Source organism: Sceloporus occidentalis, unplaced genomic scaffold, assembly GCF_023333645.1.
Source record: "Sceloporus occidentalis isolate IW3139 unplaced genomic scaffold, rSceOcc1.0.p SCAF_33, whole genome shotgun sequence".
NCBI lineage: Eukaryota > Metazoa > Chordata > Lepidosauria > Squamata > Phrynosomatidae > Sceloporus > Sceloporus occidentalis.
The window spans coordinates 3,244,876-3,262,530 of NW_028317013.1; the positions used below are offsets into that span (position 1 = coordinate 3,244,876).

Below are 17,655 nucleotides of genomic sequence, written 5' to 3' on the forward strand. Positions count from 1 at the left end.
AATTCCCTCACTCTGATACGCATTTACATATACTCATTCACAAATATTCATTGTTTCCTTCAGATACTCATTCATTCCCTCATTCAGATACTCATTCATACAGCCTCCCCCACCCCTTACCTGAACTGCAGATGTCTCTGTGCCGCTCACAGACTTCCGTAGGGGCCCGCTGCTTCCTTCTGTGTTGCTCGCACTCCCGAACAACCTTGGTTTTACCACCCAGGGAACGCAGACGCGCAGCAGGGTCATGTGACGTACGTGACTCCGCTGGGTTCCTGTATCCTCTTGGCGGTACAAGAAATGTTGCGCGCACAGTGTGCAAGCAATGCACAGGTAAGAAGCAGGCCCCTGTGGAAGTGGGGGTCGCAGTTGCGACCCCAGTGACCGCGGTTGCTGCGGGCTCAAGGGGCAGCTGCCCCTTTTGCACTGCGTTAAAGACGTCCCTGGTGGTCGCATCGGCCACGCATAGGCCCAGTCAGTGCGGCCTGGCCTCTCCCAGTCCACTTTTTAACTTGAACTTGAGTAACCTGTTTTCTAGCATAGTTGATAAGGATCTGTCAGATCTAAAGAAGAGGCCTATATATAATATATAATCCTGCAAACCCCCTGGTAACATGCTAGGATGGCTGCTCCCATACACAAACTGGGCCATCATCTTAAATGTTTTGATCTTTCTGTGGACAGTGGTGAAGTGCTCTAAAATCTGAAGGAATCTATTGTGTTCTTTATGCTTAAGTTAGACAAAGGGCTGTGGTTAGGTTGACATTTTAATTTGGTACTTGAAGGTACTGGTCCACCTACCCTGTAGAAATCACCACTTCTGTTGCTACTGGTAGAATTAGAAACAATTTAAAGTACTCTTGAATTTCCAAAAAATATTATTTAATCACCTACATTTTTTCCCACTCACAATTTTTGCCTGGAACATGTAAAAATTGGGAAATAAAAGTTTCTGTGTTGTTATGAGATAAACCATTAGATGAAACAGCACATTAGGCAAAGTCTATTACAAAAGAATATAATTCATGTTTCTTGCAAGTGAGCAGAAGTGACATACCAATAACTTGAAACTTCATGTCTATTACAGCGACAGATTGCATCAATTTTGAAACGTATTACATTTATTTAGTCTGCGGATTTTAATATTTCTTTATGTAGCAATTACCAATGTACAACAGTTCCTTTGGCTTTACACTACAAATAGGTTGAGTCTTCTTCCTCTTTTTTGCTCTTCTTCCTGCTGGGTGCAAATATTTAATACACGAGCCACTTCACACCCCCCTCTGTGGTTGCCAGACAGGCCTAATTAAACTTCATATTGGAGAAGCCTTCAGAGAGTAGGGATACTTGTTTCTTATCATAGGTGCAATGAGTTATGGGGTGAAATGATAGCTTGATCATATTACATCTTTTTTTTCTATGTTCATTTTTATCTAAATATTGGTGTTGGTTGGACTAGGCCAATTTCCATAGTATTGCTATAGCTTTAAATAGAGTTCGGTGACACAAACCTACCAGGGGCTTTCTTTTAAAGAAGACTGCCCGTTTACATAGCTTCTTAAATAAAAGTATTGTGTGTTCGCGTAAATACACAGGAATGACTGAAAGGAGGCTACCCATCAGCATATTACATATTTTATAATGACAGTGGGGGAAGGGAACTGTTACAATCACAGCTAAATTAATTTATTCTAAAAGTCTTTAATACCTAATGGCCGTGTCCCGCAAGGGAAGGCTCCGGGTAGCCGGTGCTCAGAAGTTCCCAGGTATGCTTATAAAGAATGAGCTATATAAATCATATAAACTAAAAGTCCCAATATCACGGTGCTATGTAAAACAGTAAAGGGCAGGGATGTATTCTGGCCTAGACTGATTATGCCTGGGCCTATGGCAGCAGGTCCACATGGGGCAGCAGTCCCCCGTCTCAAATCCAAGGGGCAGGGTTTGATCTAAGGCAGCGCCAGAGGTAAATTAGTTTCTGGTAAAGGGGTCGTGTCTTATCTAAAATTATAACAAATTCAAGCATAAAAATCATCTATCGCTTACACTATTATTATTTTTTTTTATTCCATCTAAAGAACCAAAGGTATAAACATTTCACATGACCCTTCAGTTCAGACTAGGGAATTCAGTCCAAAAATGACCCAAAATGACTAGAAGTGCTGCTTAAAACGCATGATTTATCTTCGTCGTATCCATGTTGATTAATGAAGGTGCCTGTGAGCTATATAATAGTGTATTAGTGTAGTAGCATGACCAATGTTAAAAAAAACGCCAAAATAACCTGTCACACCCAAAATAGCATTATGTATAGATTAGATGTATATATAAAGATTGCTAATTGCTTTTACACGTCAATATTTTTTATGTTTATTCACTTTTTCACAGTGCACACATTGTATGTATATATGGTATATATATATATATATAATCATTGCCCCTATTATGGACTTAAGGTACATTTATGTATCAACCAAGTGTGTTTAATTCGTGCACAATATTAATAATGTATACTACATACATTGGAGATAAATGTTTTAAATAATAAGGGCTTATATATCTATAGTCTGCCTGCAAGTCCCGCCTTTTCCCCTGCTGCTCTATTTTCTCGTATTGCTTATCAATAATAGAGCAATTCATAGGCTGTCGCTTGCTCTGTCACACGAATTTCCCTACTGCGCGCTTTTTGTTTTTGTTGCAGTCGCAGCGAGCAATAAAGTTCTCCTTGTTGTCCCACATCTCCTTGGTGACGGGAAGATGGCGGCGCACATGCTCGGTTCTCGGCCTCGCACGGGTGATGTGCTGTTAGATCCCGGGGAGACGTCAGACTTTAGCTCGCTGCTTCTGTCTCAGCCCGTGTTAGAGGGGCTGGAGGCCGCGGGATTCAACAGACCGTCACCAATTCAGAGCAAGGCAATTCCGCTGGGAAGGTGCGGACTTGGTGAGTGCATTTAAGATGGGAGGGAGGGTTGGATCCGTGAATATTATATATATATATATATATATATATATATATATATATATATATAATAAAGATAGTAAGGGAGAGAACTTATTTGGGGGGGCTTCTGCATGAAATCTGCATTATGCAAAGGAACAGTCATCTCAAATGTGGATATGGCTGCCATTTTAAATTTCTTTCTGGAATCTTGATTGGTTAAGCCCCTCATTTTTGCACACCACTGATGGCACATCTGGATGCTGCTGAAACAAGCTGCCATGGAGATCTGCCCGTGCCAGTTTCCCCCAGTGCCTATGCAAGCATGCATGTACAGATACCTGGTGTTGCCTGTCATCTGGGTAATGTCTGTCATGGGAATTTTGTAATGCTTAGCACCCTGAGGCAACCAGGGGTAAGCATCCAGTAGCGTTCACTTTTTATAGGTATGCCTGTAAAGTTTTATAGAGGTTACCCAAAACCAGAAAGTAAGGTCCTTTTAAATAGGGCTCTACCGCCATGCATACATTTTTACGATAGTTTGTGACACAAAACCATACAAATCAGTTAATTAGGAATATGAGCTGTGAAAGGAAACTTGATGTGAACTGTCGATTAGAGACATAATATGGGGAATATAAGTAAACCAGAGGGATTATAAATGTGGAAGAGGCAATAAGCAGCTATGACGGAGGTCTGGAAAAGGAAGGAAGGATGGACTTGAGAACGGTGACGCTTCTTTGAAGTGTATTTGTCGGAAGGCAGGGGGTTAGAGCCCTGCGCGGGACTACTTTTTTAATCCCGCTCCCGCGGTTTTTAATCCCGCTCCCGCAATGTGGGTGTGCCGCTCCCGCCACATTTGTGGCCAATCCCGCCCACTCCCGCCACATTTGTGGCCAATCATGCCCGCCTCCTTACCTGATTTCCCACGCAGTCCCGCGCGGCTGCCCTCGAGTTGTTCCCTCACGGCGTCTCTTCTCTTGCTCCGCCCAGGAACAAGGCGGAGTCACAGGAAGTGACTTCACATCACGTGACTCCGTTTTGTTCCCGGGCGGAGCAAGCTAGGAGACACTGTAAGGGAGCAGCAAGAAGGCAGCCTTGCGGGACTGCGCGGGATTCCCGGGACCCGCAGGTACAGTGCCTGACCGCCCGCTCCCGCCCGCAGCCCCAGCAAGACCGCCCGCGCCCGCAAGTTTTTTGGCGGGACCCGCCTCCCAGTGCAGTCCTCTACAGGGGGTTATATAATTGTAAAGTGTATTAGAATGATTTAGTTAACTAAGATACAGAGTCAAGTCAGTGACAGCTTTTTTTATATTATTATTTTTAAATTAATAGATTCTATCCAGTCTCTTTGTGCCTTTCTAAAAAAGTATGAAGACACCATGACCACCATTTTTTGTCCATTTACCTGCCCGTGGTTAGTCCTCAAAAACAACCAGTTTCTTCTAATGGTTAACCTATTTAAATCACTATATAACAAGAATACACACTAGAAGACTGCTAAGTAATATCTTTTTATTTTTTTTTTTCCCAGATTTAATTGTCCAAGCTAAGTCTGGGACTGGAAAAACATGCGTCTTCTCTACGGTTGCATTAGATTCTTTGATCCTGCAAAACACTGCAACCCAGGTATATTTCATATGTGCATATACTATTGTATTCTATTCATTCACCTTGGACTGAAAATTTTATCCGATTCTGTTTTTTGTATTTTTGTTTTTTTAGATCCTGGTGTTGGCTCCTACAAGGGAAATTGCTGTTCAGATTCACTCGGTTATAACATCGATTGGGAGTCGCATGGAAGGGTTAGAATGCCATGTTTTTATAGGAGGGACACCACTGCCCCAGGATAAGGCCAGGCTCAAGAAGTGTCATATAGCAGTTGGCTCTCCTGGTAATAAAATGTTACTAAAATGCAGCTAAAATATACTGTTTAATATAGGGATGCACCGATATATCGAAATATATCGGCCGAAAAGGGCATTATTGGCAAAATAAATTTAAAAAAACCCCAAAAAACAGCCGAAAATAATCGTTCGCGGGGGCCAGGCTGCTTACCGGTGCGTCTCTCGTACCGGCCAGGAAAAGCAGGAACCCAGCCGAGTCATGTGAATGCATGTCACATGATTCTGCTCCGATCCTTCTTCCCCTGGGGGCGGGACGAGAAGTTGCTCGTACATCAACACAGAGGGAAGCAGCTGGGCCCCTGCAGAAGTCTGCGAGTGAGAGATCTGCTGTTCAGGTAAGGGGTCGGTGTATGCATGATGAATGAATGAGTGAAGGAATGTTTGTGAATGATTGTGTGATAGCATGGATGTGTAAGTGGGGGGGGGAGTAGCATGGCATAGGGAGCCTGTAATCATACTCCTATCATGCCCAGGTTCTAGCATATATAATGTTGGGTTTTTTTGGTCTAATTTTGGTGTGTTACTTTTAATAAAAGTGTGGTTATTATAGCTGTTTATTTCTCAAGTTAATATTGTATATATGTTCCATCTTAATTCTTCCATAGTCATTGATTGATTCCCCACCCCCTACAACATATGTTTTTACATTTAACATATATGTACATGCTCTGCTTAGTTTTAGTATTAATAAGATGTTAGGAAAAATATTAAAAAAAATTGATAACAAAATGCTGCAAATCTGCAATTAATTAGCACCTAATCTGCGCTAATCATTCACAGATAACAGATGACTGCACATAGTGTATATAAGCAGCCCATGGACAGAAATATCTAACCGCAGTATTACTGATACACAACTGAAGATAAAAATAATAAATCAAAGGTTGTAAGTTAGAATTCCATGTAATATTCCTACCAATTTTAATGGAATTTAAAGTACCTTCTAGTTCTCTGGCATGGAAAGCATGCTTGTCAGTGATTTTGCTTTACATGATCTGATGGTAGGTTATCATGAAACTTGAATGCCAACACCTATTGGTTTTATCATGGCAAGCTCTGCACATTCTGCAGTTTGCATTAACTTATAAATCATATACAGATATGTTGGGCTGCATTTCTAGCCACTATAGCAGACTTGTATCAATCCACAGCTGAATGTCACGTCTTCTGGGGTGAGTCTCAATAGCCCATTCACACACACACACACACTCACTCATGCTTCTATGGTTATTATACATTCGTTATCAGGTAAAGGAGCATCCTATCTGAATTTTAGAATAAGACCAAAATTCGGTTTGTGTTTAATTGTATCCAGTAATGTGTAAATTGCTTAAAAGAGCATCTTGACTAATGGTTTCTGTATAGTTTCCAGATTTCCCTGCCAGTAACCTCTTCTTCACATGCTTTTTCTAGGCCGTATTAAACAATTAATAGAAATTGGCTTTCTTAACACTGCCAGCATCCGCCTTTTCATCCTCGATGAGGCTGATAAGCTTCTGGAAGAGGGTAGCTTCCAGGAACAGATTAAGTAAGTAAATAAATATCAACCATAGTTTGGACTGATTTTTATTTTGATGGGCAGTAAAGCCCAGTAACACGTTTCATTTTGTTTTGCTTTTTCTGTTCAGCTGGATATATTCTTCCCTTCCTGCCAACAAACAAATGTTAGCTGTTTCAGCCACTTACCCAGAATCCTTAGCAAAAGCACTTACTAGGTACATGAGGGAGCCAACATTTGTGAGGCTAAATGTATCAGACCCGAGCCTGCTGGGTAAGTATCTTAGATGACAATTTTGGTTCATGTTTCCTGCTTGGCCTTCTGTGAGTGTCACAAGCTTTTATTATATTCATGTTCTGTCGTAGGTTTAAAGCAGTATTACAAGGTGGTGAATTCATACCCGCTGCCTCATAAGATTTTTGAAGAGAAGGTGACACATTTGCAAGAACTGTTCAGCAAAATTCCTTTCAACCAAGCCTTGGTGTTCTCAAACCTTCATAGCAGGTACCTGTCAAAAAAGCAGTACTAAGTTAAGCAAACCAGATGACTATAGCCTGCCGCCTTGAGGCTTATTCACTAAATAGCGTATAAAGGGAAAACCCTGTTTGCAGAGGAAACCTGGATGTTTGACACTATTATATTGCGGAGTTAATGCAATGATGGCTTTTAGTTCGCCGAATTGTCAATAAACGAGCGATACTTTGGTAAAACAAACGGTCAACTGGTTTTGCGACCTCATAGCCAACATTCTAGTTCTGCTGACTTAGCGTTGTTCTGGTCTTTATCACCTGGAATGTAACATTTGTTTCATCTGTCACCCTAGGGCCCAGCACTTGGCTGAGGTTCTTACAACCAAAGGATTTCCAGCCGTGTGCATCTCTGGTAAGTCGGTGCACGCTTTTGAGGGCTGGTTCACTAGATAATGGGGATGTAATCATTTTAGGTTCTGTTAGTCACCTTTTTGTTTTATTTTAGCCACCAGTCACACAATCATAACTTTACAATGCTTTTTCTTTCAGTAGGGTAGTGAGATTTTCTGTGCACTTGTATCATGTGTGTACTTGTGTTGACCTACACATGGATTTTGTGCCATTTGGTGCACAAACCTTTGCTCTTATTAGGTATTAACATTGGGTTATGAAACATATTCATAGGTAATAACATAAGAAAAATAGGGCAACCGTGAAGGTAAGATACAGAGGCTGTTTTGGAGAGAGAACCACCAAGTACCTGCATGTGTGCTTAACAAGTTCTGTAATGATGCATTGTGGGTAGCCTACCCACTTCCTAAAGAAAGGAGTACCGTTGATTATAATGCCGTATTACAACCATAACATCTTGATTTCCTTGTTTCTTTTTTCTTCTTCTTCCTTAAAATACCTGTTTAAAAAAAATAATGTGATAGTTTTATGTGTTTATTTCTCACTTCCAGGCAGCATGAATCAAAACCAGAGACTTGAAGCAATGGCCAAACTGAAACAGTTTCACTGTCGCGTGTTAATTTCCACCGATCTTGTAAGTAGCTAGCGTGGCTTAGTTCAAAGCACGCTTCCATTTGGTCTTTAGGTGTTTTTCTGTCCCTTAGAGATCAGTAGAGTGATGCGTTAGTTTTATCTTGCAAATTATGATTATGTCTTCAAATTCATGTATTTTTTTTTTTTAATCCTTCAGACATCTCGTGGGATCGATGCAGAAAAAGTAAATTTGGTTATAAATCTGGATGTGCCGCATGATTGGGAGACCTACATGCACAGGATCGGTAGAGCTGGACGTTTTGGTAATCCCCTGTGAATGAGATGTTCCTAAGGGTTTTAGTGTCTTTATGTAAAATGATGCTTTGCGTCGTTACCTGTGTGTCAGTGTGGCAGACAATCTGCACATGTTGTGTGCCCTGAGGAATTTATTAGGTTTATGTGCCATTTGTAAGAAAATAATAAACCTTTATTCCTCTTCCAGGTACCTATGGGCTATCTGTCACTTACTGCTGTCGTGGAGAAGAGGAGAATTTATTGATGGGTATTGCCCAGAAGTGCAATCTCCATCTTCTCCCTCTGCCTGGTAAGTAGTCTTCATAACTTCATGATTGCAGGTTACCTAATGAGTTGTTTTGGGGTTTATTTACTAGAGATGGAGTTGGGAAGAGAACTTGTGGGAAAGTTGTGGTTTGACTATGCATTACGTAGGGCCACCCCTGACGAATTTCTTTATAGATATGGTTCAGCTAGCCGTGCATAATGCATAGTTTAGTCGTTGAGGCGGTTATTGGCGAAATTTCTTCAATTTAAGTATGGTTTCTATAGGGCCATCTAAGCTGTTTTTTTAGAGCAGAAACTCCTTGACGTTGGTCCCTTATAATGTTACATGAGAAACTTTGGCTCCCCTGCAAACACTCCTGCCATCTCCCTCTTTAATGAATAAACCGCTTTGTGTTTGTCGGCAGATTAAGAATAAAATGTATTTTGTACTATGTCCTGAGCATCACTCAATTAATACACTTTCTAAGCTTAATTTTTATTCACTGGCAAATTCCGCCACTATTTTTCCTTAACTGAAAACAGTCTATGGTTTTGTGTAGAATTCCATAGCTAATATCATACATCGATTTTTATAGGGGAATTGATTGCAAATTTGCTGTCAGTGGACTTTTCTTTTAGACTTTTCCAGCACTAAGAGTAGTATGTGTGCGTGGTGTGTATGTGAAAATATTTAGAAAAGATTACTTATTTTGTGAAGGCAAAAACACAGTTACATGTTTTCTTTGCATAGATCCTATCCCAGAAGGGTTAATGGGCGAGGCCTGTAACTGGGATGTTGAGGTCAAAGCCATGAAGGTCACATCACAAGATTTCAGTTCCGAAATCAAAGACACTGGAACAAGAAAACCTCCTGTAATCCGAGGCAATTCTCTGCCTGAAATTCCCTCACACAAAGATCCCCCCAAAACAAACCACACGAAACTGAAAAAAGTGGTTAAGAAAAAGACTATAGAAAAAGGAAGCCCACCAGAACAGGAACAATTTAAGGGTGTTGATTTTCCCATGGAGGAAAAAATTGATACAAAAATGAAAAGGACAGGAGAAAAGCTTGTGGAAAAAATCAAAGGTGCTGGTTTCCCCAAGGAGGAAACAAGTGATACAAAAATAAAAGATACAAAAACAAAAAGGACAGAAGAAAATAGGGATGATCTAAAATCTCTTCCCAAAATTCCCAGTTTGGCATCCTTTAAGCGACCTATAGTTTGCACGTCATCATTTGCTGAATTAGTTGAAGACTATGAGCAATTTATTAAGGAAGGCCTAGAAAAACATGTGGAAATTATCCGTGTGTATACTGGCCCAGGTGAATCGGCTGAAGACCGTGGAAAGGACAAGAATGATGAAGCAAAGCTTTCCGATGCATTCAATAGCCCTGAAAACCATGACTTAAGCGAGATTTCCGAAAGCGACAGAAGTTCATCCAGCTCGTCATCAGAGAGTGAAGAGTGTTACAAGGATTCTGACCAAACACAGGAGAAGATTAGGTCTGTAGACCTTTTGAGCACTTGCCCAGTAGTCTCCGCTGAAAAAACGGCCAAGACTGTTTGTAAATCCAACAGAAAAATTTTACCAACTTCAGAGATCCAGGAGGGAAGCTTGGTGAAAACCCACAGCTACACCGAGGAGGGTGATGATTTCGGCAATGCTCAAAAGTCCAAGCGAAGAAATAGGCGAGCAACCCACATATCTAGAAGGGAAATTTGCCCTGATAGAAGTGATGAGTTATACCAGCTGGACTACAGGAGCTTTCCTTATGGCCCTGTGAGCTATGCCGACTACTGGCGATCATATTATCAAGCATGGCAGACATACAACTCTGCCGTTTCTAGTTCTTACTACCGCAACATTTACAAGAGGGCTAACTGGATGTCTGCATACCACATGCATGCCGTGTACCTGCATGAGATGTTAAAGCCATGACATTGCTTTTTAATGGGACCAAACACCAGAAGATACACAAAAAGGGAAATATATTCCTATTTGCCTTAAATAATACTGAGTACTTGCTTACATTTCCAGTGCCATCAGCTGCTTTTCTAATTTTGCCGGAGCAAATACACAACCGAGAGGTGTTAAGATATTTAACATCCTAGACCAACCTGTTCTTGGGATCAGCAGGATGTTACCCCTTCTGTCTAATGCTGTTCGCACCTGGAAATTAGTAGTCATACTCGGAATTATTTTAAAAGTAGCTTGTCTATTTTATAAATTATTTAGCCCAACTATGCTAACTTGTTTTTCAATGCATATATTTTGATTCAGGTTAAAATGGTTCCTGAGATGATTTCACAAGCAAGTAAAACAATTGTCAAGCCATGTTGTTTTGCTGCTCTCGCATACACAGTTCTATGTGCACAAGATTGTGAAAATGGTTATAATACCTGCATTCTTGATGGCAAATACACTTCATTCTGTCACATTTCAAATGTAAGACATTCCTTGTACACAGCTTGTATTGTACAGTGTAATATGGGAGGAAAATTAAAAATACCTGCAAGAAACTAGAATGATACGACATTGAGAAATGTTTTGTATTTCTCTTATTTTAAATGAGTAAAAGTTATTGAATCCAGTGCAGGTATTTTATTTCTTGAATCATAGTAAATGTTCTGAAATGTTTAAAAACATGAATTCATGAATAAACTATTTTGTGGCCTTTACTGTTTTTTATTAGCAGTAAGGACCTGTCCAGGGTAAAGGTTGAGAGTAAATACTGTATTTCCCCATGTATAAGACGCACCTTAATTTTGGACCCCGAAAATTACACTTCTATCATGCCCAGGTTCCAGGATGAGTGTGATGTTAGCTGTGCTGGAATCTGGGTATGCCTGGGCATGATAGGAGTTTTATTGATGTTAGAAATCATGTATATTTAATATAGCAATCACACTCCAATCATGCACAAGCCGCCAACACATGCACCTCACTGTCAGCCTCCCTGTGCCCTGCCCCCCATACTTACACATCCATGCTATCACATATTCATTCATTCCCTCATTCACGCAGACTCATACACCCTTACCTGAACTGCAGATCTTCTGATGCTGCTTGCAGACTGTTTCCCTCTGCGTTGCTCAAACTCTGAGTGAACGGAGTCATGTGATGTGATGTACATTCACGTGACTCCACTGGATTCTTGTGTCTCCTCGACGGAACAAGAGACACTGCTGAGCAACACAGAGGTAAGCGGGGGGGAGGGAAATCTACAACCTCTATATAAGACGCACCCTGTTTTTACACCACAGATTTTTTGAAAAAATTACTTGCCTATTTCTTTTTAGTACAGTTTTTTTGTATGGTTCTAAAAGCAACTGTATACAATTGCAGATTATGCTCTAAAAGCACAGCTTTTAGAGTTTGGATATTAAGCATGTGTGGGGATAAGGAAGAGGCTATACTGCACATAAGACAAGGCCAAGTAATCTGAGTCCTTACAATAGGTAGGGACATGGACAGACTAAATTAACCAAAGGACTCTTGTTTACATGTTTTTGTGGGGGTTTTTTTTCCCCCTTTCTTGTGCATGCCAAGCCAAATAAAGTTTAAACAAAGTATTAAAATCCCCACTTTGTTGGGTTTTTTTTTTTGTATGTTGTACATTGTATGATGTTGATTGCATGCATGGTCTGTGTTGGTGGCAGGATGCGACATACCCTAGGGTAAGCCCTCATACATTTTGGCTAATTGTCATCATATTAAAGAAACACTAAGAAATCTAAGGAGAATATAAACATTTTACATGAGTATTTCAACCCTGCCTGCCCCCGCTTTTATGGACTGATGGTCTTGCAACTTGTTCTAACTTAACTAAAGCCACATGCACATCCAATAACAGAGGGCTTGATATTGTTGGAGAGCAAATGAAAAGCCAGTATATTTTTGTACATATGAAAGAAGCCCACAAATGGGCATATGGACGTACACCTTGTAACAAGATGAGTGGCAGAGGAAGAAGTTGATGGATGGTTTTGGCATTCTGCTTCTCTAGAAACCTCTAATTTTGTCTATTCATCATGAACGGTCTCATCTGCACCCGTTTTGCCCAGAGGGTCTTCTAAGACCACACCTTTAGATATTTGTTGTTTTTTGGCATCAATGTTATTCTGTATTATGACAATTGGTAAGGGGTCTAAATACTTTTATAAGGTGTCTTTTGTCCACGTCACTGCCTCGCTAGCAAATGTCATGTGACATGTCTTATTGCATCTGTAGATATGTACAAGAAAAGGCCTCCTAAGCATGACTAATTGTAAAGATCGAACCCCACGTAAAGGAATATATAAATTCAATGAACACTCCACGCAGGTGCTGTCCATGTGTGGCACATAATGAATTTAATCCGGATTGGATACATTAGTTACAGCAGTGGCACAAGACAAATTACTGCAAATTATATACAATTCAACATATGCACTACATTTCAAAAAAAGACAACATGATTCATTAGTCTGCAATAAAGAAATGTGATACTTTTTTTTTTTTGTTTCACTTTACCAGAAGTTCCGTCCTATAGATCCCCCCCCCCCTTAATTATTTTACATTACACATCGTATTGGTACATACAATTGGCTGGTAATTGCTTTGCTGATTGGCAGCGCTAAACAGTAAAGCAATTGACTGAACAGCATTTGCCATCAAAGACAACATGGAGCATGGCTCAGCTGCTTGTCAAGGAGGATAAACACAGATGGGATTTATCGAGGAAAAGAAAACCTCTTAACAGACACCGGATTGAACAACACATTAAAAACATTTAAAACATTTTCTATCTTATACATAGCTATGCAACTTTTCTAGGGCCTATTTTAGGCCAAACCTACACATATGTATCCACAAAAATCTGAATATTAGTTAGAAATGACTGCTTTTCATTCTGTGTCATGTGGATTCATCTCCAGATTGCTAAAGAGACTGGCAGTGAACATAGGGGTTTGAACGTGCCGCGTTGCATCATGGGATATGAGCGTCTCCCCATTTTTACTTAATTATTTCTACTTGCCAGGAAACTAAAAAAAAAAAATAATAAAGATGTCCAGTCAATAATGTCTTTGGCTCTCAATGCCTTTCGCTGCTGGAGAGGTTAAACATCAAGAGGAAGGAATGCTTCTTGTGCAAATTTTTCTACGCTTTATCTCTCAACTCGCACGTTATGACAAGCAAAAGTTACTGCAGAGACTTAAACGTCTTGGCAATACACTGCAGCAAAAGCAGCAAAGGATAGCTGTGGTTACACTGAAAACGCCGCGTTTCACAGTTCGTCTTTCCTTCTCAACCTGAAGTATCGTCATTTTGATTGTCACATGATGTCTTGATGAGTACGGGATGGGGATAAAAATACATGAAGGACGACAGCGCAAACCACAAGCAGACAATCAACATCTATCTAATGGCATCCAAGAGAAGTGAGGATGTGGTTTATATATAACCGCCAGCAAAGCGAATGGGGAGACTTTACGTTTTTGTTTATGAAAAAATACACCTTCCTGTCTCAATTTTCTCAACTTATTATTGATGCTTACCTCATTCCAAATAGTTTAAGAGAGAGTAGCTTTCTTTAATTTTTTATTGATTTTGGACCAAACCAGGATCTTTTACAACTGACAATTCAGCCAGTGCAGAGTTTAGATTTTACCTGGGACCCGGGAGAAGTGCGCTGGCTTTTCTATCCTTTTATGTAGTGTCTATGGTTGTAAGGCTAGTGTTTCACACTGGCCTTTCAGAAATGTTCTGTTTCGTACGCTAAAGTACATACACAATAAAAGTATGTGAAGGAAATCAGATTGTCTGTCTTAACCCCTTAAGGACAACGTGTTGACCCTAAACCCATTAAGAACAATGCATCGTGAGCCCATCCATGTACAGGCTTTGGCGTGAAGGGGTTAAACCTATTGTAAACAGAAAGGATCCAATTTGAATTGGTTTTCCCTTGTATTTGCTGAGGATATGTTTTTACTAGCAGTTACAACTTTAGGGATCTCACACGTCACCAGCGCAGAACCTTTCACTAGCTTCTGCTAGGTAAGGCTGCTGATTAGGATGAACTCTGCACACAAAAATCTTCATTGTTGTAAGCTTTAAAATCCTGTATTTTGGGGCTGTTTATACTGATCAACCAGTTCACGATTCTAACACATAAGTCTTAAACATGGGACCAAAGATGTATATATATATTTATATATAATACTGTGTAAAAGTTTTTGAAAAATTCTGTAAAGCGTTTAAAAAATGCTTCTAGTTTATTTTTATCATTTAACTAAATCATTAAACTAAAAGTGAGTGAACAGAAGAAACATCTAAATCAAGTCAATAATTCCTGCGACCACCATTTGCCTTAAAAAAAAAAAAAAAGGCAAAGATATTTGAAAGAACCCACCTGCCGAGTTCCTAAAAAACACTGTTTGCATGCGTACCTAGAGGAATTGGTGCTGATCTGAAGGCAAAGGGTGGTCACACCAAATATGGATTTAATTTAGATTTTTCTTTTGTTCACTCACTTTGTATTTTGTTAAATAAAAAAATGTAACTATTAATATTTTTGAAAGCATTCTTACTTTACATTTTTTCACCTGCCTTAAAAGTTTGCACAGTACTATATATATATATATATATATATATATATATATATATATAATTTAGAGATAAATCAAATTAAATTTAGAACTAATTATATAAAAGCATATATTGTCTCTAACTTGCTAGTCAGCCTAATTTCCATAACTTGTTGTGTTTTAAATAATGGTTAGGGCATCTGTGTACTTTTTTATACAAAGGGATGACAGTGTATCTACTTGAAGACTTATGTTCCGTTTATTAGAGTGACTTAGAGAGGCACAGAGAATATTGATCCTGATAGATAACTTATTTTTAAAACTACATGAGACGTTCCTTTGTACACTTTTCCACAAGGCTAATACATTCATAATCAGACCACCCAAGAGTCCTTGGCCATGTGACTTCAAAATGGATTAGATGCTCAGTTCCTTGCAAGGGAGGTCACTTTAAGTACCACATTGAAGACGTACACACGTTGACATACGTACCAGAACATGTTGTACATACCATTAAAAGTGTGAGTGTAAAGCAGCGTTCTCACTTATCAAGTTTTTAACGTCATCTCTCATCATTGTAAGATTGACAGCACTACTTTCCAAAAGCAAATCAAAATAATTAGACTCAACACTAATGCCCTATACCGTGACCAGAGATAGAAATGTAGAGCATCACCTCGGCCAATAAAGCAGCTATACCAACATTAGTTGGCATACTTTTCTCAAAAAAAACAAAAAACCTTAAAACTATTTTCAATGTCTGGAGCTGATAAGAGCCCCAAATTACCACCCTGTAGAAAAAAAAAAAATCAGAAGGGCGGATTTTACTTAGCTGCTGTTCACAATGTAACGATGCCTTGATGTCCTATAAAATGTTCAGGAATCTGGATTCCCCGACACTCAGAGTAAAATATTCAAAGTCCACCAACTACCAGTATTTACATTAAAAGCCACACTGAAACCCGAGGCCAAGATCCTTATAACCACCAGATCCACTATTAGAAAAATCCCAGCAATACGTTGATGTCAGTACGTTCTTCTTATTCTTTGCTGTTGGTGAATGCGAGAGAGAAAAAAAAAACCAGAAACAACATTATCCCCAAACTATTTTTCTTACGAGTTTGGATATCCTTTAAACACTGACTGGTTAATCTGCTTCGATGTGATTTAAACAATAAAGCAGAAAATGAATGGAATCTAAGTGCTACTCTAGCTGATTTTTACATTTTTTTTTTGCATTTTCTATTCCCCCCCCCAACAGACAAAATACCTGACAACATCACAGTATGCACTGTTTTTGACTTATAAGGCTAATACAAATTGTTTTAATAATTAAGAACACCAGCAAAGGGAAAAATGTGTGTATGTGCTCGCCTCTATAATAATGTGCCGGACCCATAATGTGCTAGGAGCTATTCTGTTCCCTGAACAGTTCAATGTCCTCTCGCTTACGGAAAACAAAAGAAAATAGAATTTCTTTTCACGGGGTCTCAAACCCCTACCCAGTCCCCATTGTCCATATATATATTTTTTTTTTCGAGGAACTGGAACACAAATCTTGTGTCATTTTTGTTGCTGGCAGATTCTCTTCCAATGAGGAAAATCCATTTATTTTCACCTGCTGCCCCCCCCACTCATTTTCCCCAGAACCTACAATATAATTTTTCGCTACTCCCTTGTATTTTTATATATATATATTTTTTATTTTTTTTTAGTCATTTCTTCATGAATAAATATTATCCACTGAAAACCTTAAAAAAAGGTGTTTAGACACAGTGTTGTCAGTTTGATTTTTGTGTTAACTTCTCTTCTTGCCATGAAAAATGTCCTAACAGCCAGCTATCAAAAAAAAAAAGAAAAAAAACATACATACTTCTATATGTAAGAATACAGGGATGTATGTACATATCCCCCTTTTTTCCACACATAAGCTCATTCAACATCACTTCTTGATGGTAAATGGCAAGTATAGCAGAAGCCGGTCACTTCTCTGCTGCTAATTCCACAATACTGCAGCAAAAAAAAGTTGCGGTATGGTAGCCTTGGTTCTGATGCAAAGTCATCTTACAACGCAGACACTTTCACAATGTTGCTTGTACTGTGCATGTTTCTGGCATGTCCAGGAGGGCTGGCAGGTTTGTTCTCCCCTTCTCGGGTCAAAGCTGGAGAAGTAGGGATGCTAATAATTGCAGTTGTTATCTGCGGAGCTTTGCAATTTGATCTTAAGCCATCATCTGACTTCAGGTTTAGGCTGGAACGACTGAAAGATAGGAGACATTTAACTGGTGACATACAGGTGAGAATATGTTAATACATTGATGGATATGGTTTTGCAAAATTCAACAGGCCATTTGCATGGTAATGAGCAATTGTGACATAAATATTGCAAATTCACTTCTCTTAAATATTCAATTCATTCTTAATGAATACTAATCCGATATATCAGTATGTACTGGTACACAAAGACATAGACAAAGAGATTTATTCACTAATCTGCATATTTATGGTCCAAAAATTGATGTACGTGGAAGGGGATTAGCTTAATGCTTTTTTTAAAAAAATGTATTTATAAAGCACACTCTAAATCAACTCTAAGAATGGTTGAAAGGCTTTGTTTCTCAACATTCCTATAATTGCTTAAGTGAGTAGAATAAGCCAATGTGTAAAAAAAGGGAACCAACTAAAGGATGAAGGTAAGAAAAAGTAAGTGAACCCTCTTGGAATTACC

The 17,655-nt window shown here is 39.3% G+C and overlaps 2 protein-coding genes across 3 annotated transcripts in view; one reads left to right on the forward strand and one right to left on the reverse strand.

Moving 5' to 3' along the window:
• Positions 1-2,757: 2,757 nt before the first annotated feature.
• Positions 2,758-10,299, forward strand: LOC149298344 (putative ATP-dependent RNA helicase DDX20). The gene is made up of 11 exons (XM_089487503.1): positions 2,758-2,941; positions 4,473-4,567; positions 4,664-4,832; positions 6,259-6,373; positions 6,474-6,616; positions 6,709-6,847; positions 7,167-7,225; positions 7,776-7,858; positions 8,015-8,120; positions 8,300-8,401; positions 9,110-10,299. Exons 1-11 carry the CDS (start codon positions 2,758-2,760, stop codon positions 10,297-10,299), a joined length of 2,385 nt encoding a protein of 794 aa, XP_089343629.1.
• A 6,692-nt stretch (positions 10,300-16,991) lies between these two features.
• The window catches only part of LOC149298345 (A-type voltage-gated potassium channel KCND3-like), a 190,044-nt gene continuing 189,380 nt past the window's right edge, over positions 16,992-17,655 (reverse strand). For both annotated transcript variants that reach the window (XM_089487472.1, XM_089487471.1), the window contains one exon: positions 16,992-17,187. In XM_089487472.1, the coding sequence (XP_089343598.1) occupies positions 16,992-17,187 (196 nt within the window). The remainder of the gene's footprint in view (positions 17,188-17,655) is intronic.

What these genes read in the sequence shown, in the direction of transcription:
- LOC149298344 (XM_089487503.1), top strand. Translation starts at nt 2,758, where the DNA reads ATGGCGGCGCACATGCTCGGTTCTCGGCCTCGCACGGGTGATGTGCTG. An exon ending in TATAGCAGTTGGCTCTCCTG is followed by an intron (nt 4,833 to 6,258) that starts GTAATAAAATGT and finishes TGCTTTTTCTAG; the next exon opens with GCCGTATTAAACAATTAATA. An exon ending in TCCAGCCGTGTGCATCTCTG is followed by an intron (nt 7,226 to 7,775) that starts GTAAGTCGGTGC and finishes TCTCACTTCCAG; the next exon opens with GCAGCATGAATCAAAACCAG.